The following is a 24,776-nucleotide window of genomic DNA, read 5'->3' as shown; positions in this document are numbered from 1 at the left end:
TTCTTTCTGAGGTCCAGGTGTCCCCTTCATATTCTGATTGACAGGGGAAACCTGCAAAGGTATTGTCGGTGTCTCTTTTCTTGCGGGATAATGTATCATACACAGGGATGCCCAGTTCTTGCTTGATGGAGATCGGTAGGAGGAAAAAGGAAGGTCTTATCCACCCTAATACACATGACTCTTGCCAATCTGCTGGAAGGGACGGATAGGCTAGGTTACCACAAATCCAATACATGTTATTTGGAGCTGTCCAAATTTGAGAGGATGTTGTGTCATAGAGATAAGGTAGGAGGGAGGTGTTGAATTTGGCAGGTGTGGTGGTAGCATTGTCAGGTGCTGTCCAAGTCTGGTAGGAGTTATCCCATGTACCTAAGCAAAGGAGGTGTCCTACTGGAGTGGATCCATTTCGGGAAAAACAGTTTCTACCAATTAAGTTAGTGGTAATTGTCCAGATAAGTGGATCGGAAGCTGTTCTAGCTGTTATGTTTCCTACAGAAGACATGTTATTAAACAGAGATGGCGAGGCTTCTAAGGCTTGCCATGGCCATTGTTCTCCTGTGGTGGTTCCCCACAGACAAAACAATTGGTTACTGCAAGTTGTTTTGCAATTTTTTCTGCCATATCCATGAACAAGTTTTTTGCCATAATGCTGGTATCAGGGGCTTTTTCTAATTTCCTTAAATTATTGTATACTGACCAGCCTAATGATGTTTCCTTGCCTTCATAAATTATTTCAGTTTTTATGGTAATGTAAGTATTTGGGTCTATTCCTGTGCCATCAATCCCTATACCATAAGTTTCCAAGGCAGGGTGTTGCCTGGAGATAGTGATTTCTACCTTATTGTCTGTGGTAGACCCTGATATTCGTTTGAAATGTGACAGATGATTGCAACCTGAGTACCCTCCCCCGGTATAATCACAGACACAAGACCAACCCGAGCACTCAACGGAACCTCCACAAGGGGTCCAGTGGTTGGGGTTCCCCATGGCCCAGTTAATGGGTGTATGACACAAGTATTTATGATTGTGGGCGTACGTTGATTTCCAGTCATCCGACCCGCATGAATGTCCCCCTGGTTTAGAACAAGCAACACAAACATCAAAGATTAAAACAATTGGGTTAGTACCGTCCTTGAGCACGGTAGTGTGGTTTAGGTAATAAAGTTTTCCTTCCCCTTCAGGATTGGATCTGCCAGAGGTTTTTGGAAGTCCCGCCCATAAGGTGACGTTGAGACGTACAGCTGCCTTGGGATCGTAGCAAATGGTTTTTGAGTCCCTTTTGCATAGATGGTACATGGTCCCATTGTTTTGGCAAGTTTTTCCAGTAGGAAGGCACTTCTGCGGTTGTTGGGTATGGTAAATGAGAGTTAGTTGAGTGGAGCCTGCCTGCGTGGTTTTGGTCAGGCAGGGGGTGCAACCATCTGATGCGCTGGCAGAGTTCTGCGATCTCTTAATCCGATGTAGAAAAGGGGTGGCCTGAGCATAAATGTCAGGCTGACTTGCGAATTGTCTGTGATAATGACGAGGTGAACGAGGTGAACGGGGTCTAAGGACTGTCCAGGATTCATAAATGTTGCTTATGGAATCATAGAGGCGTCTACCGGAGCAATAAAAGGTTGTGGCAGTGGGGCGAAGTATGAGGAGTGTAGTTCGAGGGGGATGTTCAAAAGTGTTGATCTGGAAGGAAGCATTGCTGGAGATGTGGGGCCACGGCTTAGGGAGCATTGACCATCTGAGGTAGGGGGGAAAGATGTCCCCAGATGCAGTGCAGGTCAGCAGGAGGGGAGTACCTGGCGTGAAGTATGTCACTCGAGATGGAATGGAGACCTTGGAGGCATGTGCAGCAAGAAGGAGGAAGAGGGTCGGCAAGGCAACGAGACGAATCATGATGATATATCTGCAGGTGGTGACTTTTCTACTTTGGGGTGGTATGGTCTGATGTGCCGTCCAGGAACCCACAGGACATGATCTGGAAGCTGGATAGCTGCGTAGCCACGACCCCAGGTGAGGAGAGCAGCAGGACCCTTCCAAGTAGGGTCTGGCAGTTGGCGGTAGTATACCTGTGGTTTGGGAGAATCAGGGGAGGGGGGGAGGAAAAATGTCGCTCCGCTGCTGTCATAGCAGGGGTGCCTGAGAGATTGAGGAAGTTGAGAGTATAAAGACAGAGATTAAGAGTGTCTTGCATCGCCGGGAGGCCAAGGGTTCTTTTCCCTTTGATCAAATGTCTTTCTAACGCTGTTTTTAGCGTTAAGTTAGCCCTCTCTAGTGTATGCAGTATCTGTTTTTATTTCATTTGGTCGTCCCAACGATGCAAAAGTGCGAATGCAATGATTGATGACATGTTTGGAGGCTTCTCCTCTTTGCGGAGTCGCCATTATAAACCCTGAATAAGTATCAATTGTAACATGCAGATACTTCCAGGGGGCAAATGAAGGAAATTGAGTAACATCCATTTGCCATATTTCGCAGGCTTTCAACCCGCGGGGATTTACCCCTAAGGGAATGGAATGGGCTTGTTGACTACAGGTGGGGCACTGCTGCCTAATGGCTGAGGCTTCGGCCATAGTGAGGTTGAAATGTTTCATGAGAGCTTTGGTGTTTTGATGGAAATAAGAATGACTCTCCCAAGGAGTCAATGTGTGTGATGTCATGATGCCTGCAGCCGCTTGATCAGCCACATCATTGCCTTCCTGGAGGATTCCTGGGAAGGGTTGGTGGCTACGAATGTGTGCTACAAAGAAAGGATGTTGACGCTGTGCAACAAGGTGTTGTAATGTAACAAAAAGAGAGAGGAGGTTTTTATCAATAGCGGGAGAGAGGTAAGAGTCATGAATAGTAGAGACTATTTGAGTAACATATAGGCTGTCTAAAATCAAGTTGATGGGTTCGTTAAAATTCTGGAAGACTAATATGGTTGCAGCAAGTTCAGCTCTAGGATATTATGTCAGCAGGCTTTTTCCCCCAAGTAAGGGCTTCAAACAATGGAGAAAGAATATCAGTGGTTAAAGACAGGAAAGGTCGGGCCCAGATAATGGTACCCAGATATTGCTGAAGTTGAACCAAGGTGGGTTGAGAAGACAGAGACAAAGAGGGAAGTGAAGGATAGGCAGTAGCAGAAAGCATTTTATAGCCCAGATATGCGTACGGAGTTAATACTTCGGTGAAATCAATCTGTGTTCTCTGGAAAGGCCAGCCCACTACGGGTCGCCCTCCCATTTCTTTTTTCCTTGCTGCTTTCTTGTTTACTTTCAAACATATAGTCCGAAAGGGAAGCCCCCCCCCCCCGGCAGATAGAGGCTGTAGAATCCTCTTGCAATCCTCATTTGCATTTTCAACAGCCAGTTTTAACAGAAGCTTCTTCATTTGAGATTTGCCTATGAATGGCTTTCTGAAGCTCCTCTATGAACGCATCAACGGGACAGAGAGACAGCTCCTCTGGAGTAAGAGAGCCTTCTCTGCGTCCCTGCACCATGGCTTGTGCGATTGCTCCCATGGGTGTTTGATCCTCCGCTGAATTTGAGTTAGGAGGATTTATGGGTTTAGAAGCAGTTGGGGGGAGTTTTTAATGGGAAAGCGTCCTTTGTTTTGGTTTCAGCTGTATAGGAGGAGGAGGATCCCGGGGGGCTTTGGTCAGCGCTGAGCCATGGATTGTTAAGCATTCCATGACTGTCCTCCACGTGGTCAGAATTTTTGGTGGAGCCCTGGGATTGCTATGAAAATAGTCACCCAAACGCTGCCATGTGGAAACTTTCAAGGACCCTTTATCCGGATAAGCCGGGCATTGCGTGTGAATGTAAGTCAAAAGGGTAATAAGGTCCTTCTTAGTTGGAATCAGGAGCGTTTTGCCCTGACTCCCAAGAATACGAATTGAACTCCTTGTTAATTCCCCTAATTCCTGCAAATGTGCCATCTGCTCTTTGGAGAATTTTCCGCCCATACTCACCTGAAGGGAGGATGTCTTCTTTGATGAAGATTCCTGGGGAGGGATCCGTGACACGAGACGGCTTCCCTGAGTTGCAACTGGCTCGTCCGGCCGGGTGAGATAGGCAGTCGAAGAGAGACGCACCCGTTTCTTTTAGCGGATCATGTCGGGGTCACCAATTGCGGCTTTGCTCCGCATTTGGAAGGCTTCTCACTGGGTGGTCGAATGCATCAAGAAAGACACCAACGCAGGTTCTATCTTGGGTGAGCTGCCCCGATCAGGGTTGGGGGAACTCTTTTTATTGGGAACACACAAAAGGGGTGAATTTCATCCAATCATTATGTTACATGCGTAGGAATGTTAGTGGATGCATGGCATCTCCCAATTGCAATGCCATGGTAAATTTAAACTAGCAAACCAAACTGCATTTCAGTTAACTGCCCTTGTGACGTGTTTTATGGTCTTGTTCCTGGTGTCTGTTTTCAGCCTACGTGAGACCTGGCATGCACCGGAACCATTGAGGTTGCTCACGTGAGGCTTGGCACACAATGGAATTGGCCCATTACAACAAAGAAATAAGCAATCTTGTGCATGTGGCAGGTTCATGGGTAATGTGAGGCTTGGAGAAGGACAAGACACGACCACTTTGTAAATGTTATCCAGTGTGAGAAATAGAATGCATGTGCAGGTAGTCCTCAATTTATGGCTGGTTACTTAGTGGCCATTTGAAGTGTTAAGGACCTGGAGGGTACTTACAATACAGAGTTCAAAGTTCTGATGGTTTCTTCTTCCAATGTCATGTGAACACGCTTCAGGCACTCAGCAACCAGGATGCATTTATGACCATTTGCAGCATCCCATGGTCATGTGATTGTATTTTATGACAGTTTAAGCCAAAAATAAGCATTTGCTTCCAATTTTCGGAAAAACCATGCCCATAACAAGCTCTTGGTCTGCTTAACTATCATAGCATTCACTTAACAATTGTGGTAATTTTCTCAATGACTGCTGCAAAAAAAGGTGGTAAAATCAGGTTGGTCACATGACAGACTTGCTTTATGACCATCACGGGTTAAAACCATGTTGGGTAGGTTCCATTGCAATCATAACTTGAGGACCACTTGTAGTCCATTATAAAAGAGCTTGAGAAAGGAACAAAATCCCCATACTGCAGGTGCAGATCCCAACTCCCACATCAGATCCCAAGGGCTTCCTGGAAAAGCCAGAATTTAATCCTTTGTAGAAGTTGTTCCTTTCTCATACCATGATTTCTTATGTTTGCAATAAAGTTATTTATAGTTATTTAAGCCTCGTCCTTGAAATTTATGCAAGGGTCGTAAGGGAGGGTATACATTCTAGAGAGGACCTGGGGTCAACTTCCTTCAGATCAAACTTTTCTCCAGGTTAGGCAAAAGGATTATTACCACATTCTATTACCAGATGTGAGTGTCTAAAAGTACCAGGTCTAGATTAAGATAGAATTATTTGTTCTGTTACTTATTACTAAAAGCATATCAGATTCAGTAGCCTAAACATATAATCCTTATTCTTTAATTCTGTTTATAGGGAGTATCTTTAGAAAACTCTGTTTTCCACCAATATCTTGAAGAAGAAGACAAGTTTACCCAATAGGGTATCCTAGAAGGACTATTGAAGTACCTTTCAAGAAACTAATTTGAATGCATGGAATGGCCTAGTTAGGTATCTTCCCAATGATACTTTATGTTTAGGTTTAGTCACAGAAAAATCATTCAGGGATGTAAATTCAGGCAGGTTTTGGTTCAGAAATGTAATTTCTTTAATAAAAGGGTGAAGTACATGAGAAGGATAATTTGGATCAATTGCAAGTTGTGTTACATAGTTATCTGAAACATGATGATTTAAAAAATTGCTCAGCATAAATACAAATCAATAGCTGTTGAATGACAAGATTTTTCTTATTTTAGTGCTCTGGAAATAGTTTGTTACTGCTACTTCTGGGGTGTTTTTAGCTGATAAGAAATATCCAGATGGTTCCTTAGCACTAAAATTGTTCCACAGCACAATAGTCTTCAAAAATCTGTTTGCCTCTTCTCCTACCTATTTTTATTCTAATATCTTCCTTCTTTTGTTCAAAAGGTTTTCCTCAAGAGTGACCGAGTTGCTAGGATGGTCCATAGTGGTGGATGCTCAGCAAATGATTTCAGAGATGTTTTTAAGAAGAACATAGAAAAAAGAGTCCGGAGCTTGCCTGAGATAGATGGATTAAGCAAAGAGACTGTGCTAAGTTCTTGGATAGCCAAATATGATGCCATTTACAGGGGAGAAGAGGATCTGTACAAACAGTCCAGTAGGATGGCTTTAAGTGCTGTATCTGAACTCATCTTAAGCAAAGAACAACTATATGAGATGTTCCAGCACATTCTAGGAGTAAAGAAATTGGAGCATCAATTGATCTATAATGCCTGTCAAGTAAGTAATTCATCTTCAGTTCACCTGTATCTATCGAATGTTCCGTTCATTCCCTCTTATTAGGTGTCCAGTTCACAAGACCTTTTTCTCTACCTGTTATATCTACCGGAAGATGTTTATTTCTCTTGTAGAATTTGCATTGGGAGAGCTTTGGACAGCAGAACTGAAAACTAATAAATACTCAAGGGCAATGAAGTTTACCCTTCCTTGAATGCCAGTCACTTTTTTTTTGTAATGATTAGTCCCCTATTCCCTGTTTGTCCATATGCTGGGCTTTTGGAGAAGGAACAAACAGCTGTAATTTCCTGCCCAATTCTAGTTATGCAGAAGGCAGACAGGTTTTCTTTTCTTTTCTTCACAAAGGGGAAAGAAAGTTGAATATTTCCTTCACATAGAAACCTAGCACAAAAGAAATACCTCAATTGTTTTTTTCTTTTTTCTCTATCATCTTTTCCCCCTGTGGTTTCTCTTCTGTTATTATGGTTTGGGCTAGAAGTACACACGCATAGAAAAAAAACACTATAGAATTCAATATGCTAGCGCTGTGAGGAGCTGTAGCTCATTATAAACACGTCTGTTTACTGCTCGTGGAATTCGAATTCTTCAGCAATGGCCATTAATTGTGGATCAGTCATATTGGATGACTTCATATTTGTAGTTGGATATTACTGCACCTCTTGCATTGTTTGGCCTTCTAACATCATTTCATAGCAATATTTTTTTTGTTTCTTGAGTGTGCTCATTTATCAAAAACATATGAGTGCATGTATCCTTTAAGATAACCACTTTGTGCATTTGAAGGAGAGATTTCTGGCACTCAGATGTTTGTTACACTCGGTTTATTTATTCATTCATCCATCCCCAAGGGCTGCCAATTGTTGGTAATAGGAGGAATGTTGTCTGAGGAATGTTGTGTTTATTATTGGAGAATATTATGTAAAAATAAGAAAACATTGAGAATTGATAATATATGATGAATGGTGTGTATTTTCTCTTTTGGCTTGATTAACATTGTCCTTGAAAATTGCAAATGAAAGTTTCTGCTTCAAGGCCATCATTTAAACAAAACCTTAAAGTTAATCAAGAACAGATCTGGCATATATTCAGGGACAATCTTTTTTCTCCATTATCTGAGGGTTTGTTTTTTCATTTTTGGTATGTAGAAGTGTAACACAGCATTCATTCCTGGTAAATCTTTTATAGCAAATAAACCTGTAGTAATTTATCTATTATTGCTGGGCAAGTACTGACAACACCTTCTTGAGACATATTTGGCTTAGCTACCTCATACATTTCTCCCATATGCCCTTCATTGAACATGGATGCAAATATTTTATAAACATGTACACCCTTAAAAATGTCTGGGATCCTACTATTTCAAAGTGCCCCTTGCTAATCACTGACCCTTGCTCAACTGTCTTATAGTTACATTACATATAGTTACAGTGATATTGATAGTTCTGTAATATAATAAAGGAAAAAAACCCAGCAATCTGCAACAGTCTTAATTGTTAAATGTCAGTTACAGGACATTCATTTATAAAAGAATCACTGGTAGAAAACAACATACTTGGATATCTGTTAGAAAGTTGGCCATTATAGGAAGAAAAAGAGGAATGTTAAAAGCTGCACCACTCCAATAGCCTGTACACGTAGTCCTTGACTTACAACCATTCATTTAGTGATTGTTCAATGTTGAAAAACATGACTTACGACCAGTTTTCACTTTTGACTATTGCAGCATCCCCATAGTCACGTGATCAAAATTCAGGTGCTTGGCGACTAGCATGTATTTATGACAGTTGCCCAGTCCCAGAATTACGTGATCACCATTTGTAACTTTTCCAGCTGGCTTCTGACAAGCAAAATCAATGGGGGAAGCCAGATTTGCTTAATAATTGCATAATTGCTTAACAACTGCAGTGATTCAGTTAACAACTATGGCAAAAAAAAGGGTCATAAAATGAACGCACAACTCATTAACCATTAGCAACAGAAATTTTGAGATTAATTCTCGTTGCAAGTTGAGGACCACTTGTAGTACGACACGCTAGTTAGGTTTTTCTGCCTAAACAGATAGTCCCCATTATGAAAACAAGCCAGACGCAAAGAAAATAAATATAAGCTAATGACTCAAGGATTCCAATCATTTGGGGAAATGATGCTACAATTATTTTACCTTAAAATGTTTGGTTTAAAAGATGCCCAGATTCATCAGTCCCCAAACTTTGTATGACTCATCTCTGCAAAAGACTAGTGTGTTTACTTACCTGCCTCCTACCTGGCTTTACTTTGATTGTGTAAATCTGTGTGTTCCTCCAAGACAATCTGCTTGCATATGTGTTTGGCTAGCTAAAACCAAATATTGACTTCTCAGATACCCATGCACAATATGAAATTTGCCAAGTGTCAAAAGGAATGAAGGCACATGCTGCTTCTGTCTGTAATTGAGTATCATGCAATTCCATCTTGTGCTTTCTGAAATAACTGCTTTGCTCTTTTTGAGTAGCAGCTTTTTTCACAGAAAATATGAACCTAACTCCTGTGCGTGCTGTTAAATGCATGTAGTCTGAACAGATTTTTTTTAAAAAAATTCTAAAAATATGAGTTCCCAATGTAGCAGTATCAGGAGAAATTCTCTTCACATCACATTTTATTCATGCTTCCTGGGAGGTTGGTAAATAAAAGGTCAATTTTTAATAAGAATGCTACTGCTTTTTAGAGATTTCATCTTCTCTTTTTCTTAAAAAAATAACTTTTTACAACCTATCCACGTGTTTTTTTAGTGCAATTATTTAGCTTGAATCTGAAGTCAGCTTTTTTGTATTATGCCCATATTCCGATCAAGTTTGCAATTTTGGAATAAATTGTTTTGTATTGATGACACTTACATATTGCTATGGGAATGTCTCATGACAAAAATTCTACAGTTCCCAAAGATAAATTGTAGAATATGTCTTTCAAGAAAGGAATTAGATTGTCTGGTTCAATTTTTGTTCGGTGAAAATTTAATTTTCTTCTTCTATATGCTGAAGACTCATAGGGTGAAAAAGCCTTAGTCTGCAAAGCTATTTATCTCTGACAAAATAAAGCACCTAAGTTATAAGAATGGCTGTTCTTGGATGTTTCACAAACTGGTGCGGCATTAGAACATCCTTCAGTTATGTAATGTGATTCATATTATGTTCCTAGAAATTCTTAGTCATTGGTTACTAAGGGATGTTCATTGTTAGATCCATTACTTGGTCATTTATATTTATGCATGATTTTTTAAGCAGAATGTTTACAAATGAACATGCAAACCTTATTTTCAAGAGGAGGATTATTAGTTCAAGTTGGCAATTATGAAGTTGTTTTTTTTTTTTGTTATTATATAAATATTGAAAATTATTTAAAAATTTATAAATTTTTTTGTTTTTTAAATTATTAAAAATAAAGATTGTTATTTTTTTTTCTTCTTTTTTAAGAAAAGGAATCATGAAAATAAATTAAAATCTAGCGGCCTTATGCCTCCAAGGATCATCACTGTGTGACCTCACCTTATTACTTTAGAACCCTTGGAGGCTCAAAAAATAAATTATCACTATATGCATAGGTTTTTCCTCTTACTCCTAACCTGCCTTTAATAAAGATTATACTTTACACAGTTGAAGGAAACACTCAATTAAAACTATATACTTAGGGACATATCCTATTTTTGATTAAAAATTTGTATAAATCATAGATTTTGGTTTGGATTGATGGGCAAATACTGAGTATTCCAGACTTTTTAATTTTAAATTGACACTGACTGAGAAATGCAGGACATTTATATCAGGTTCAAGAAATTATTATGCGATTGCTTCAAGAAGCTGCTGCAAGAAAGCTGAATGAAATTAGAATTAAGTAAAATCATCCTGCCTTCATCTCTTTTACCTCTGCTGGCTTGGGAAGTGACTTTGCCATTTTAGGCCCGCAGTGAGTTAGAAAGATAGCTCTTTTTTTGCCAGTTGTAGCATCTTTCAAATTGTTGGTCTCCAGAAACATCTGGAACCGATCCATGTATGCCTCCCAGTCTTCGGTTTCTGGGTTGAATGGAGCGGGTGGTACGGCACCGCTGGCCATGTTGCCGTTGATGGTGCATGTTCGATCACGTGCTCTGTTGGTTGCTCTGTAGGTTAGTCAGCTCTTCGGTCTCCGGATCCCACCTTCGTCACCAGTGTTAAGTATGGAGAATAATGGAGACCAGACATCTGACCAGTGACTTCAACTCTTTAATAACAGTAAAATAGAATAGAACAGAGCAAGGCTATGGGCAGCAGTAACCCTTTTATAGGGTTAGCTGCTACCTTATTACCCAATGAGATGAGCAACAAGTTCAAACTAATAACCAATAAGAATAGTCCACATAGTGGCCAATCAGGGACTAGTTCTGGCCCAATCCAAAGTTGTTGTATAAGGACCAATCAAGTGTGCAGGTTTTCAAACCCTGATTTGCATTTAAGTTATTCACTTTTATTGATTCACAACACTTACCTTACTAATGGAGTAGACATACGTATTCCAAATTTGATTTTTTTTAAAATATATAAAAAGCCAAAATGTATTTAACAGGCACCCTTCCTAGTTATAAGAGATGTGCGGTATTGTCATAAAAATATAACTTCTTCACATTCTGGGCACAACTGACTGTGATCAAGGCAACAGACTGGAGAGATTCTTCCGAAGAGTTAGTGACTGAGGTAATAGATTCCTTAAAGAGGTATCTGGCAGAAAAATGCAATTTATTCCAACTGGCATCCCAGTGTTTCATTTTTGACCAGTAGTAACCAGGGGTGGGATTCAAATTTTTTAACAACCAGTTCTATGGGCATGGCTTAGTTGGAGGGCATGGCTTGATGGTAATGTTATTGGCTGGGTGTGGCCAACTCAATATCACTCACATCGAGGTACGCATCTCCTCGCCTGGCCTCTCATGACTGTGGGGATGCTGCAACAGTTGTAAGTGTGAAAAATGGTCATAGTCACTTTTTTCAGTGCCATTGTAACTTTGAATGGTCACTCCACACAAGCAAAGTACCAGCAAAAGAGGGAAAGAAAACTCCAGAGAGGTTCCTGAGACAGGAAGTCTAGTCCTGCCAAGAATGTAATAAGGGTTAACGGAGAGGCAGTTTCTGTAAGCAACACCAGAATGTTTCCTTCCTGCCTTCCTTACAGGATTAGGCCAGTAATTTCTTCTAACAATCGGTTCTCCAAAATGCTTAGAGTGTTAACAACCGGTTCTAGCAAATAGGTGTGGACTGGTAGAATCCCACCCCTGATAGTAACCATATAAACCATTTGAATCTTGTGGAATCTAATACCTTGGCTCAGGAAGAAAAACATAGTATTAACACCATCATGACCAACATTATTTCCAGCATGTTAGAAAGATGTTGAAAATCAAAGAGAAGCTTGAAAGGCAGGTGGAAACTATTAGTTGGCACCCAGAATCTTTCTTTAAAAAATAAGTAGATGAATGCATTTTGGAGAAACAAAATCTCAGTCCACTTTATCTGCAATCAAGCCTGTGCGATTTTTTTTTTGTTCCATCACAGTATATGAATTACCAACTCCTCTGTGATGACTCGGGGCATGGCATAAAGGCAACACAGTCACATAAGTAAGAAGAGTCCCTTTAATACCTCCAACTTTGCCCCCAATGTCCAGGTTACCTTTGGCTGGAGAAAAAAACTCTCCTAAGAACAGTCTAAATGGAGGAAATTCAGTCCAAAAACGAAGTACATACAAAATGTAAATAAATATCCATGACGCTACAGCAATTAACTGGACAGGGCAGGATAAGGAATTGCAGACTTGAAAGGCCAACAAAACACACACAGTTGGGAAGACACCAGGAACCCAGATAAGCCTCGACAATAACTATTTGCTTCCAACAACTTTGCTGTGCGTAGCTTCCTTTTTAAACACTGTGTTCCCAGCTGCAGCTAATGAAGGGAATCAGGGCCCTTTCCTCCCCCATAAGCCACGCAACTCAGGTTGCTCCCTTCTCCGTTTTCCCCTGCATGCCCTAGAATGAAGAGGGGGTTGCCCTGAGTCTTCCTCTGAATTTCCTCTGCCTTGTTCCACCTCTTCCCCGCTCTGCCCAGCCGGACTTTGCCCTTCCCCAATTTTTTCCACAGCCAACAGAGCCACACTTCCACTCCCTGTCAGCTGCTCAGCCTCCCCCTCGGAATCAGATTCCAACAGGGGCATGACATCCTCTTTTTTAAAACAATCAACAAACGTATCCTAAAGAATGACTTCCACTCTAGTTTCATTTGCTTTAATTGAGAAAGGTAAACCTAGATCAGGGGTGTCCACTTGAGGCAGTGGGCTGGATGCATCTTGCAATGTCCTACCTGTCAATGAATACTTCAGCTTCAACCATAACAACACAAGAGCAAACAATAGATACAAACTCAAGGTTAATGGTACCAAACTTGATTGCAGGAAATACGACTTTAGCAACACAGTGGTCAATGCCTGGAGTAATCTACCTGACTCTGTGATTTCTTCCCCAAACCCCAAAAACTTTAACCTTAGACTGTCTACTATTGACCTCACCCCTTTCCTAAGAGGTCTGTAGGGGGCGTGCATAAGCGCACAAACATGCCTACCGTCCCTGTCCTATTGTTTCTTTCATTTTTATTTTTCTTATAATGTATCCATGTATTCATAACTATGTTTTTACTTATACCTATTATCTTGTAAGCAATTGACAAAACTAAATAAATAAAATAAATAAATAAACTAGACATAATGAATATCAGTCACATCATTTCTAAGTAAGAAAATGGTTCTGCCTTCCTAATTGTTAGCTGTCCAGCCTGGTGAAAGAAAGGAACATTTCCTTGAAATCATTATTGGAAGAAAATGAATTCTGAATTGTCAGAAGTAACCTCCCCCCGCCTTTCATGCTCTTTTTACCTTATTCCTGGGAGGGATATAGCAACCAGGCACTAAGAATCTGGTTTTCTTGACTTCTCAACCTTTCCTTTTCATCGTTTCTGATCAATAAATAACCAGGAGCAAAATGTTTTTATTTGAATTTGGGGACAATTCCATAAGAACATTGATCTCTAATTATTCCATTCAACATTCAACACAATGGGTTCCTTTAAAGATTATTTTCATACAGAAAAGGTACACATTGTCTTATATTCATTATTAGTTCCTATGCCAGTCCTATTTTTAAAGAATATTTTTCATTACTTAAAACATTGTGAATACTTTCTTTTGGAGACAGGAGATGCAAACATATCCTTTATTAAATCAAACATGAACTTCCTAGTCCAACGGATACCCATGTGAAAGCTTTGTTAAGGTCAACGTGTGCAAACATTAAAATTGCAGATTGCAAACATTAAAACTGCAGATTGTTGCAACTACCTCTGTTGAGAACAATTGGTCACAATAGAGCTTCCATATGGAGCATCCTGCTCTCACTGTGCTGTTAAAAACCTGCATAGCAAGGCACTTGTCAGTCACCAAAGACAAGCTTGCTGCAATTTGCCAGTCTTCACAATTTCAGATGTATTGCCACCTCAGTTTTGTATATAACTCTGCTTGATTCCTTTTTAGTTTTAAGATGAACTGATAAAAATTGCTAGAATAAAAGCGTAGTTTTAGAATTGATTAGTACCGTGTTTCTCATATAATAAGGCTGGGTCTTATTTTTTTTTGAGTCCCGAAAAAATGGCTAGGCTGTCTTTTCGGGGGTGACTTAATTCCCCCCCCTTGCATCTTCGGGCAGGCGGGCGGCGACGGCTTGGATGTTGACCTCGGCGTTGGTGGGGCACTTCGTATCGGGGTCAACGCAGGCAGTACCATATCTGGGTATGCAACAAAAGTACTTCCTAACGGCAAGCCCCCACCATTCCCCCATTTCGCATGTTTTAATATAGGCCTTAATTTGGGGGAGGGGCTTCATTTCATGCCTATAAAACATGCTGGGACTTCCTATTGGGGGAGGCCGTATTGTTGGAGAAACAGGGTACACATCAGTTACTCATTAACTCTCTAACCATCAGCAGTTATGAATGAGCACGGTTTATTGTTTATATTTATTGGTTTAGGCATAAGTTGGATCTATAAAATATTACATATCTGAGAACCTTTTGTTGATGGAAGTAATAAAATGCTATCTTAATTTCACATTGTGGATCAGTGGTGGGATTCTTTTTTTTTTTTTTTACTACCAGTTCTGTGGGCGTGGCTTGATGGGCATGGCTTGGTCGGTATGGCTTGGTGGGTATGGCAGGGGAAGGATACTGCAAAATCCCAATTCCCTCCCCACTCCAGGGGAAGGATACTGTAAAATCTCCATTCCCTCCCCACTCCACTAACCTGCTTTCCAGCTCCGTTCTCCTGTGCAGGGCAACAAAAGAAGATCCAGCCGATGAGCTGGGACTCGGGAGGTAGAGAATAGATGGGAGCTGGGCCAGTCAGAGGTGGGATTGACCGGTTCTCTGAACTACTCAAAGTTTCCACTACCGGTTCTTCAGAACTGGTCAGAACCTGCTGAATACCACTTCTGCTGCAGATACTTTGACACTCCTTGCAGTAAACGGTGCAAAAAAAACCCTCTCCTTCAATCTTGTAAACTCTTAACGTACAACTTTGCATTGTGCTTGCTACTTTGCCTAGGAAAGTAAATTGAAGAGTCCGTTACAACTTTTAACTTTTATGTTGGAAGAAACTAATTTGCTGATTCTCATTTTGAGAAGAGATTATTCACCCTGTTTTCCATTATTTTGGATTTTAACAGATTAAACTGTATTAGTTTCATTGCCATGGTTGGTTTAATTAAATTTGTACAGCCAGGCACTCCACCAGTGGCAAGAGTGCAATAGACTAGGCTAATGTAATGTTTGTCACAATTGTACTTTGGGGGGCTGTTTACCTACTTATGTGCTTCAGTCGTGGAAATGGATGTAAACAATCTATGGCCAATGTGTAAAGATAAAAGAGCTGCTTCAGAATATTAACATTCCTCAGTGGGATTCTTAGGAAATAAATGTTGGGTTGCCTTTTTTTTTGCTGTGATTCCTGCTCAGGATTGGTTGGTTTGAGATGTAATGCTAAACCATTCAGCATAGCTTCCCCAGATTCTTCCCTTCTACTCAGGAACCTGAATAAAACATAGAAATTTTGTTTTCATTTTCAGTTAATTGTAATTTACCATGTCATTCTTAATTCAAAGAATCCTTACAACCTCAAAATACAATTGATGAAGTTGCCTCATTTTCATGAATTATGGTTAAAATGGTACAGTTTGGACAGCCGCTAATCTAGAAGTTTTTGATCTCTTCCCCAGAGAGAATCATGTCAACTTGTGAAATATGCTGAATCTCATTATACTGGATTTTACTATGTAAAACTATGAACTGTTTTACATGATATTTGAACATGCTATAACAATGGTTGGTCTGATCGGTTCATTCCAGGTTTTATGTAAAAGTCTTACCTTTTCGTATTATTTTAATAGTAAAATTATCTCACGCTGACATCACACAGAGTACTCTAAACACTGCTGAAATTCATGTTAAAATGAAATCTGGAAGGGCAAGAATAGATGTGTTTAACTTAATCTCATGATGAGATTGGCGAGACTTCTATTTGAGTCATTGACAATGATTCTAATATTTTAAGAATATGGCCAGCTTGTTGTCACTCGTGTTGGGGGCACCTATGGTGGCCAAGTGCTATGGCAGGACTTCCCTGAGACCCTCATTCTCATTATAATCTCCTTCCTTCCTTCCTTCTCTCTTCCTTCTCCTTTCTTCTTCCTTCCCCTCTTTCCTTATTTTTCCTTCCTTCTCTCTTCCTTCTCCTTTCTTCTTCCTTCCCCTCTTTCCTTATTTTTCCTTCCTTCTCTCTTCTCCTTTCTTCTTCCTTCCCCTCTTTCCTTATTTTTCCTTCCTTCTCTCTTCCTTCTCCTTTCTTCTTCCTTCTCCTCTTTCCTTATTTTTCCTTCCTTGCTCTCGTCCCATCTTTCCTTCTTTTTGTCTTTCCTCTTTCCCATTCCCCCTTTCCTATCCCTTCTTGCATGCCCAAATGCAAAAGGGGAAACATTTCTCCTCTTGTTTTGTTTTTGGTTTGTTTTTCTAGCCCTCTACCAGCAAAAATAGAGCTCAGGGGGCCACACAACATGGCCCCCACACACACTGTCTTCACTGGCAGAGGACTGCAGGAGGCCATCGCACGTGCCCTCCCTGAGCTCCATTTTCTTTTTTTTCTTTTTTTAAACAAATTTTATTAATTTTCAAAGACAATACACAGACAAACAAAACATAAAACGTAAGAACATAGAACATCTTTTCTAAGAACTACTTAACAAAACAAACAAAACATCTTATTTAAGTACAACATAATTCAAAATTACCACATTTCCATACAACCACAATTTAATATGCATCTTATGTATTCAACTTCATATCTTATTACTCTTTTTCCAACTTCTCACTGTTTCTTCCTTTACTTCTGTTCAATTTTATTCATTAAACTTATACTTTCATCTATTTCATATTACTATATTTCATATTATTACTGTTTCATATGTTCTTATCCAACATTATTAATTCTCAATAAACAAACATAAACAAACAAAATACATAGCATAAAGACATAAAACTTCTTTTTAGAAAGCGGCTTAACCCCGGGTTACAACTTTTTGTACAGACATAAATTAAATTCATGCTCACCTTATATACTATTTCATATCTTATTTTCTGAGCTCCATTTTCACTGACAGAGGCACCACGGGCCAGTCCTTTGCTGTTTCCTGGCTGGCCCCACGGGCCAGATCTAAGCACCCCATGGACCAGATCTGGCTCATAGGCCTTGAGTTTGATATCCCTGTTCTAGTTCCACATGTAAAATCACCATACAAATCAAAACGAAGAGAAGTCACAGTATTGATACTAAAATAAGGTCTGATGGCATTATCCTGACCATTTGCCTGACCAATTTTAATACTTAAAAGAACAGGTATTTGAGGCAAAGCTTGATCTTCCCTCTGGTTTCCAATTCAATCTCTTAATTCTTTTCATCGACTAATAACAGGATGGGACAGTATCAATTTCCCTACATTATTTTTAAAGTTTACACAGACCTATGTGAGATTCTGTAGTGTATGTTACAAAAATTACTGATGCAGTGTTTAAAAACCTTTTTATTCCTAAGGGCAAAAATAGCAACTAAATATATGTATTTATAGTTTGCTTGCAGTATTTTTGGAATTATTCTTAAAAACATATGAAAGGCAATGAACGAAAATGATGTTATGAAGTTGTAGGAAAATAGACTGAAATGAATTGGGAAAAAAGAGGCAGTAGATGTAGAATGTAGGGGGAAATATTATCTGATCTTTTAGCAGATATTTAGAAAATATGGTTTTCTAAATATGATTTAGCACTCCAGGAAAATTGTGCTATTTCCTCAAAATTAATCATCCTAATGGGGAAATCAACCCATTGATCTGAGAAGACATAACTACAGGTACTTTCTGCCTTTTATTTGAAAGAATACTCAGGACACTGTTGCCCTAAGACCATAGATATAGGAGATATAAGTGTTAGAGAATGCCAGCCCCATCCTTCAGTTAAAAAAATTAGAGTTTCAATCCCTATTAAACAGGGTCAAGTTCAGTTGGATAAAACTGCATTTAAAGCCTGTTTATAGCTTATAAATATGTTCTGACCTCGAAGAACTGGTCTTTCTACTCATTTTCCTTTTCACTGAAGCATTTTTGCATGTCTTTGTTTTAATTTGTGTATCTAACCACCACACCTGTATTTATCTTTTTCACTGGAAAACAATTGTCTAAAAAGTGGGATGAGAAAACCATGAACAAAGTTGGCAGCAAAGGTTGGGACTCTGTATGTTAATTAGTGTTTTAATAACTACTAAATGATGACCAAGGGACATTTTTATCTGCTGAAGAATGCAGAGGACTGTCGCGCTCCGGTCAGAATGAAGCATGACACATCAGTGGCATGCTGTACTGTTAGGTTCGGGTCGCTATTCAGTCGGAGTGGCGTGCGGCACATCAGTGCCTGTTGAGTTCGGGTTGTGCGTGTGCATCGACTGGGGGACGACGACTCCATCTCGACGTGTTGGACACTTTGCCAACCAGAGGAGTGTTTAACCAATCAAGGTGGCTTGTATTGGACTGCACTCACACTGATGACATTGGCAGAGCGACGCCTGAAGTAACCGCGATGAATCACAAGCCCGTCATTGACAAGAATGTTGGATAGTTGAGAAGAGAAAGAAAGCAGATTACTGGGCTGACGACAGCACAAACAGATCTCACTGGTGGAAGGATGGTGGAAATATTATGGATCATGGTGTGCGTTAGATGGTGAAGGATTGATGATAATATAATGGGGGATTGATAAGATATAAGCATAACGATGTGGGATGGGGGATTGATAGTAGGTAAGCATAATGATAAGGATGTTGGCTTGTCTGGAGAACTCCAGATATTGCAGGGAGTTAATTACACATATTGCATAAATACAGCTCTGAGCTAGTGAATACTCAGAGCTGACTTTGAAGTTGTTTCTACGTTGCTTCTTGATGTCCCTGACTGCAAAAGAATAAAAGACCATTTTGCCAGACTGAAGGACTTGCTTGGTGTTTATTACCTTGTTGGAACAGTTGACCCAAGATCAGCTGAGAAGGACAAGGCCAAAGATGCCTCTTGCCAGTTATTTGGAACAATTTGTCAAGGGACACTTTTTATATATATAAACAGTTCTTGGGGAACATTGTAGCCCAGTGTACCTTTCCCCTATCTCGGGTGTCGCGGCAAGAAATAAAAGGAGTAGCGAAGAGCCCCACAGAGAGCTTGCTTTCTGAGGAAGCCACAGTTTTCAGAGAGAGAGAGAGAAACACACACACACAGAGAGAGAGAGAGAGAGAGAGAGAGAGAGAGAGAGAGAGAGAGAGAGAGAGAGAGATATGGGGGAAAACAGCTGATGAGTGAGCGTCTTTGGCGCAAGGGCTTTCTCCGAGCCTGACCCCCGGGGGGGGGGCATGCGAGGTTCAGCAGAGCCAGCTCCCTTTTCTTACTGCCCTGAACTTCTTAAAGCCTTTGGGGGCTTGATATCTGGCCTGCATTTATGTTGGTCGCAATATCCCGCGGTCTGTGATTGTCATTTGTGACTTTCCCAGCCAACTTCCAACGAGCAAAATCAGTGGAGAAAGCCAGATTTGCTTAATAATCATGTGATTCACTTAGCAACTGCAACAAAAAAGGGTCATAAAATCAGGCGCAACTCATTTAACAACTGCCTCAATTAGTGATAGAAAGTCTGGTTCCAATTATGGTCGTAAAGTCAAGAATTACCTGTACATTTACAGTCTATAGTGACTAAATCATGTAAATAGTTAAACTGCACGTCCATAATAAGTCTTAAAATAAAGTAATTTTTTTAGAAGAAAACTAAAACAAATGGCCGTCAAAATAAATTGTGATACAATAGCTGGAGGAAATAAAAATAAGGTAAGAATTAATGGTAAAAACTTGCTGCTCTAGTTAAATGGAATGCTGTCTAGATCAGCATGATTTTCAGCATCCTCCTGAATGCTGTCAAGGAAAGGAGCAATTGGATGTCTGTGAGGACACTCGGATTAGCACTGTTTGTGAAAAAGCACCTCACGATTTCAGCTTCCCACTTCTCGGAAGTGCTTTCCCTCTGAATCAACTAATAGGTCAAGTTCACTCAGGCTGGATAAGTGGCCCCGTTAAAATTAGCCCTAAATTAGACTTGCAAAACAACTGCAACCAGTACAAGGCCCATGATATAACATAAAGAACTTCGGTATGCAGACATTACTTCCATGTTATTTCGCTTCAAGTTCAGATTCTCCTCCAGGTAGTGGCCTAAGCTGTCAACAGCAACTCTCCTACGGCCTGACTTGGTGGTAGTTGGGTGTCATCAACATATTCATGACTCTACATATTGGATGCCTTCTCAAGAATACTTTCCTAGACATTTAAACGGTAGGAAAGAGAGAAGACTTCCATGAGGCCTTGCACCGTCTCCACAACTACAAACTTCACCCTGAGAGCTGTCACGTGCCCTGCCTTCTCTGCCATACTGCCTTGGTATCACCTCCCCAGCCATTGCCCCTTTTTGTGTGTATGTGTGTTTGTGTTTCTTTGGTTCAGCAAAGCTGGCTGAGGAACTCTGGGAGTTGAAGTCCACAAGTCTTAAAGTTGCCAAGGTTGGACACCCCTGGTTTAGATCGAAGAATTCAGTATTTTGTATGTAAATTGGATTTTTTTCATTGTAGAATTTGTAAGGATGCTTTTAATGCAGGATAAAAATTTCCATATTTTATGGAAATTTTATGCCCTATATGGAAATCCATATTTTATGCCCTTTTTCATTAAACTCTGTTTTGTATTATTTAACCATAGCCATAAATCATGTAATAAGATTACCAGATTTAAACAAAGCAAACCAGAATGATATTATCCTGTTATTATTTTCTGTCATTTGTTTTATTTATGCACATGTCAGATAAGTTGTATTTGTTTAATATTTCATTTTTAATATTGTGAACATTTCCCATCCCCCCTTTTTCCTGTATTTTTCATGCAAGCTGGACAATGCAGATGAGCAAGCTGCCCAGATCAGACGAGAGCTTGATGGGCGCCTCCAAATGGCTGATCAAATGGCAAAAGTAAGTTTGAATTTCTATTTTTGAGAAGTAGAAATTTTCCTAAATAGGTTTGAAGCTGATTATTTAGAGAGAGAAAAAGTTCCACTGCAGCCAGTGGAACAAACTACATGGATTTCTAACAGCATTTTCTTGCATTTGTCCTTCTCATCTCGCCTTTTCAGTTCATTTGGATAGGCCTTATTTTCTGAGGAATGACTACTCGTGGCTGTGAGTCTTGTTAATAGATGGCATATTTTTGTAACTGGTAAATTGAGCTTATCAAAAATTGTTTGACAATCTCTGCTTTTAGGTTTGCCAATCAACACACGTGGCATTCAAGGAGAAAGGAGGAACATAGTGAGGGCAAAACAGGTTAAAAGCCAAGCTTCAAGTTCTTCTATAGTCAGCTAAATGAATACTTTAGTGGTCTATTGGAAAGGCCACCACTGCTAAGTATAATTTGGAAGTGATAATTTTAGTTGACATCATATGCCAAGTGTCATGCACACATAATTGCAGAAAGAAAAAAGCCATGGTGATGCAGTCATTAGAATGCATTATTGCAGGCTAAGCCTACTCACTACCAGGAATTCGATCCTGGTCGGTTCAAGGTTGACTTAGCCTCCATCCTTCCAAGGTCGGTAAAAGGAGAACCCAGGTTGTTGGGGGCAGTATGCTGACTCTGTAAACCACTTAGAGGGGGCTGTAAAGCACTGTAAAGTGGTATATAAGTCTAAGTGCTATTGGTATTGTTAAAAGAGATATAAGCATTGCACAGTCTGAAGAGTTCCAGAGAATACGTAGAATTAGCCCTACTTTGGATAATGGAGACACCTAAGATATCTTTGGGGATTAAGATGGGCCATTGGTACTATATGTGTCATTGGAATTTTTTAATGAAATATTTCTATGTAGGATGATACAACACCAGATAATCCAGAATATGATAACCTATTTGATTTTTCAACATTGCTTGGGCTTCTCTTGAACTGAACTGAAGTAGTTAACAGCTAGACTGTTAACTGGACTCTGTTGCTTCAAATTTCATGGCAAAATTTATCATGCCATATCAAGAAATTGGGGGAAGAATTGCAGACATAAATGGTTGGCATCCATTTTCCAACAGATAACCCCGGAAATAAGATCAGTTTGATTATTTTATGATTTATTATTGTTATATGACCCAGGAACAGCTAGGAGAAGAGAAATATTTTGACTGTTGTATGTAGTGGAGAATATTTTAAGTACTGGTGAGGTGTAGAGTAAAATGCTGGTATTAAAAAGTGCCACAAAAGCAAAATGATTCAGTATCCAGTCATTCCTTTCCTTTCTGAAGAAGTACTTTAAAATTTTGAATTTTACTACTAGATTTGAGCATAAATGATGATCTGTCATCTTACATTACTCCAAATTTATTATCAGAATGTTTTTATTTTTATTTCTTACAATCCTTTTCTATTTTGTAAACATTTCCAAATTGAATTGCATTATTTGGGATACATTGTTTCTTAGTATCTAATTGACACTTTAAAATGGCTTCTGTAGTTTTTCAGGTTAATAATCTAAAGGCTACATTTTATATTTACATTAAACAAGATACCAATTAATCAGGGTTGTGTTTATCTGTCTAGGAGTTTAGAACCTAAAGTGACACTGAACTTTCAAAAATATTTTCAAGGAAAGAAAATGTCCAGAGTTTATAGCAAAAGAAATGGACCACATGTATATAGAAGAACTACGGTCTTCAGTGAATTTGCTGATGGCAAATTTGGAAAGCCTACCGGTGTCCAAAGGTGGACCAGAATTTAAATTACAGAAGTTAAAGCGATCACAGAATTCTGCTTTCTTGGACATAGGAGATGAAAATGAGGTTCAACTGTCAAAATCAGATGTGGTGCTCTCATTCACATTAGAGGTAAGCATATTTATCATATAACACTTGTTGACATTTACATTACTTATAAATATCCCTAACTCCTTGGACTTGTTCTTTATTACGGTTCCTTTAAAAATTCCTAAAGGTGTGCTATTTATCTAGTATTTTGAATTCTCTGCCAGCAATTCAGTTGGATATTTTACCTACAGAATGCTTCCTAGAAGAATATTTGAAGGGTTGTAAGCTGCAGATCTGCTAAAATCTTCACTGCTATTGATCTCGTTTTAATAATTTTATTAAAGGTTACGATTCTAACAGCAAAAAAAAACTATACAAACTAATAAATTGAAAAAAGATGGGGAGAAGGTGCAGAAAAGAAAAAGAAAAGAAAAAGAAAGAAGGAAAGAAGAATATAGAATATAGAATAAATAAAAAATAAAAAATAAAGAAAAGAAAAATATATAAGGAAATGACTTTCTTCTTTATCATAAGTATAAACAATTTTAATAACTTTTCATTTCCGCTTAAAATACAATAAATAATCTTTTTCCCCTATCCTGTTTCTTATTTATAAACAAACACACAAAGCTTTATCATTTCAGTCCTGATGTCAGCAAAAGTCTATTAAGTTTTCAACAATATATTTTAACCTGGTTCAAATCAACCAGTTTTATATTCCTTCTTTTTTACTTTTTAACTATCTTGATCTTTACTCCCTTCAAATAATGTCCTAAAACCTGAGTTCTTTCCATTTCATTTTCAATCCCCTAGATTTTTTTCTAATGTCCAATTTTTAAAGTCTTGTCTTATTTTTTTTTAAAAAAGATATCAAAGGAAAAGCATTTTTCCATGAGAAGGATTATGTATAAATAATTCCAAAATCATATTTCAAATTTATCTGGACTCTTAGTCTGCTTGCAACTTTATAAAACCAAAGTTTTAATCACTGTTTCTGTTTATTTCCCCCCAATTTTTTTTCAGTTCTTGTAGCTACAATTCCCTTTGCTAGGCATTTGAATAAAATTCACCTGATTCTGTAAAGCATGTCTATCCAAAGGTCCCTAATAGCTGAAAAGGAATTTAAAAGCAATTTCCAAAAGTGATTAGAAAAGGAAGTATGCATACTTAGTGGCGTTAATGTCAGGTTAATCTCATTTGAATAGATCATCCTTTATGTTGAAGTCATGTTAACATTTTCTAAGGCACAGTAATTATCTTAACACAAGGGAAAAGTGATGAAGATTGTTGGACCAGATGTTGAATTTTGTTTAAATTGTTTCACTTTGCTTCTTTTTATTATCTATTATCTTAGGGCCTATTCAGAAATAACAGCTCTTCAGACTGCCACTAGAGTGTCTGGGTAGATATAATAAGTATGGAACATTAGCACATTAGCATGAAAACAAAACTAAATCCTCCTCCTATTGTTCAGGGTTGCACAATTTTGTTTATTATTGTGACCATTTCTTCTCTCTTTTGATAAATATGGAAACCTTACACATCTCTTGATTTTGGGATTCAGAGGAAGTGAAAAGAAAATTACTCTTGTCCTAACAATGCACTTCTGAATGCTGCAAATGTTTCTGAAGACCAGTACAATTCTGTGTAGTAAAACAACCTTCTCTGGATTTGCACTTCAGTTTAAAATGTGGGATCTCTAGATTCTTGCTTTAATGCTAGCCTTTCTTTAACAGAGATGTGATTTCTCACTGCTTCACCCCCTGCCCTTTAAAAAAAAGGCTTAAATAACTGCCCCAAATGTCTGAAATATGTACCATGCCCTACCTTTTTAATCTTTTTGTATTCCTGATCTAAATTCTTGATATGTTT

General features: G+C 39.0%; 1 protein-coding gene across 13 annotated transcripts in view; it reads left to right on the top strand.

The window, feature by feature from the left end:
• The window catches only part of CADPS2 (calcium dependent secretion activator 2), a 294,667-nt gene that overhangs the window by 46,748 nt on the left and 223,143 nt on the right, over positions 1–24,776 (top strand). For 12 of the 13 annotated variants that reach the window (XM_087969373.1, XM_087969369.1, XM_026669061.2 and 9 more), the window contains exons 2-4: positions 6,041–6,373; positions 21,011–21,091; positions 22,749–22,985. In XM_087969373.1, coding sequence (XP_087825499.1) covers positions 6,071–6,373; positions 21,011–21,091; positions 22,749–22,985 — 621 coding nt within the window. In that variant the 5' untranslated portion in view covers positions 6,041–6,070. Of the gene's footprint in view, positions 1–6,040; positions 6,374–21,010; positions 21,092–22,728; positions 22,986–24,776 lie in introns of those variants that run through there. The other variant, XM_087969374.1, reaches the window with a different exon arrangement.

Source organism: Notechis scutatus, chromosome 6 (genome assembly GCF_049901735.1).
Source record: "Notechis scutatus isolate UNSWTSFEM ecotype Mainland chromosome 6, rNotScu1.2, whole genome shotgun sequence".
In the NCBI taxonomy this organism is placed as follows: Eukaryota; Metazoa; Chordata; class Lepidosauria; order Squamata; family Elapidae; genus Notechis; species Notechis scutatus.
The sequence above is the reverse complement of the archived record's forward strand: the minus strand, read 5'-3'. Positions and strand labels throughout refer to the sequence as shown.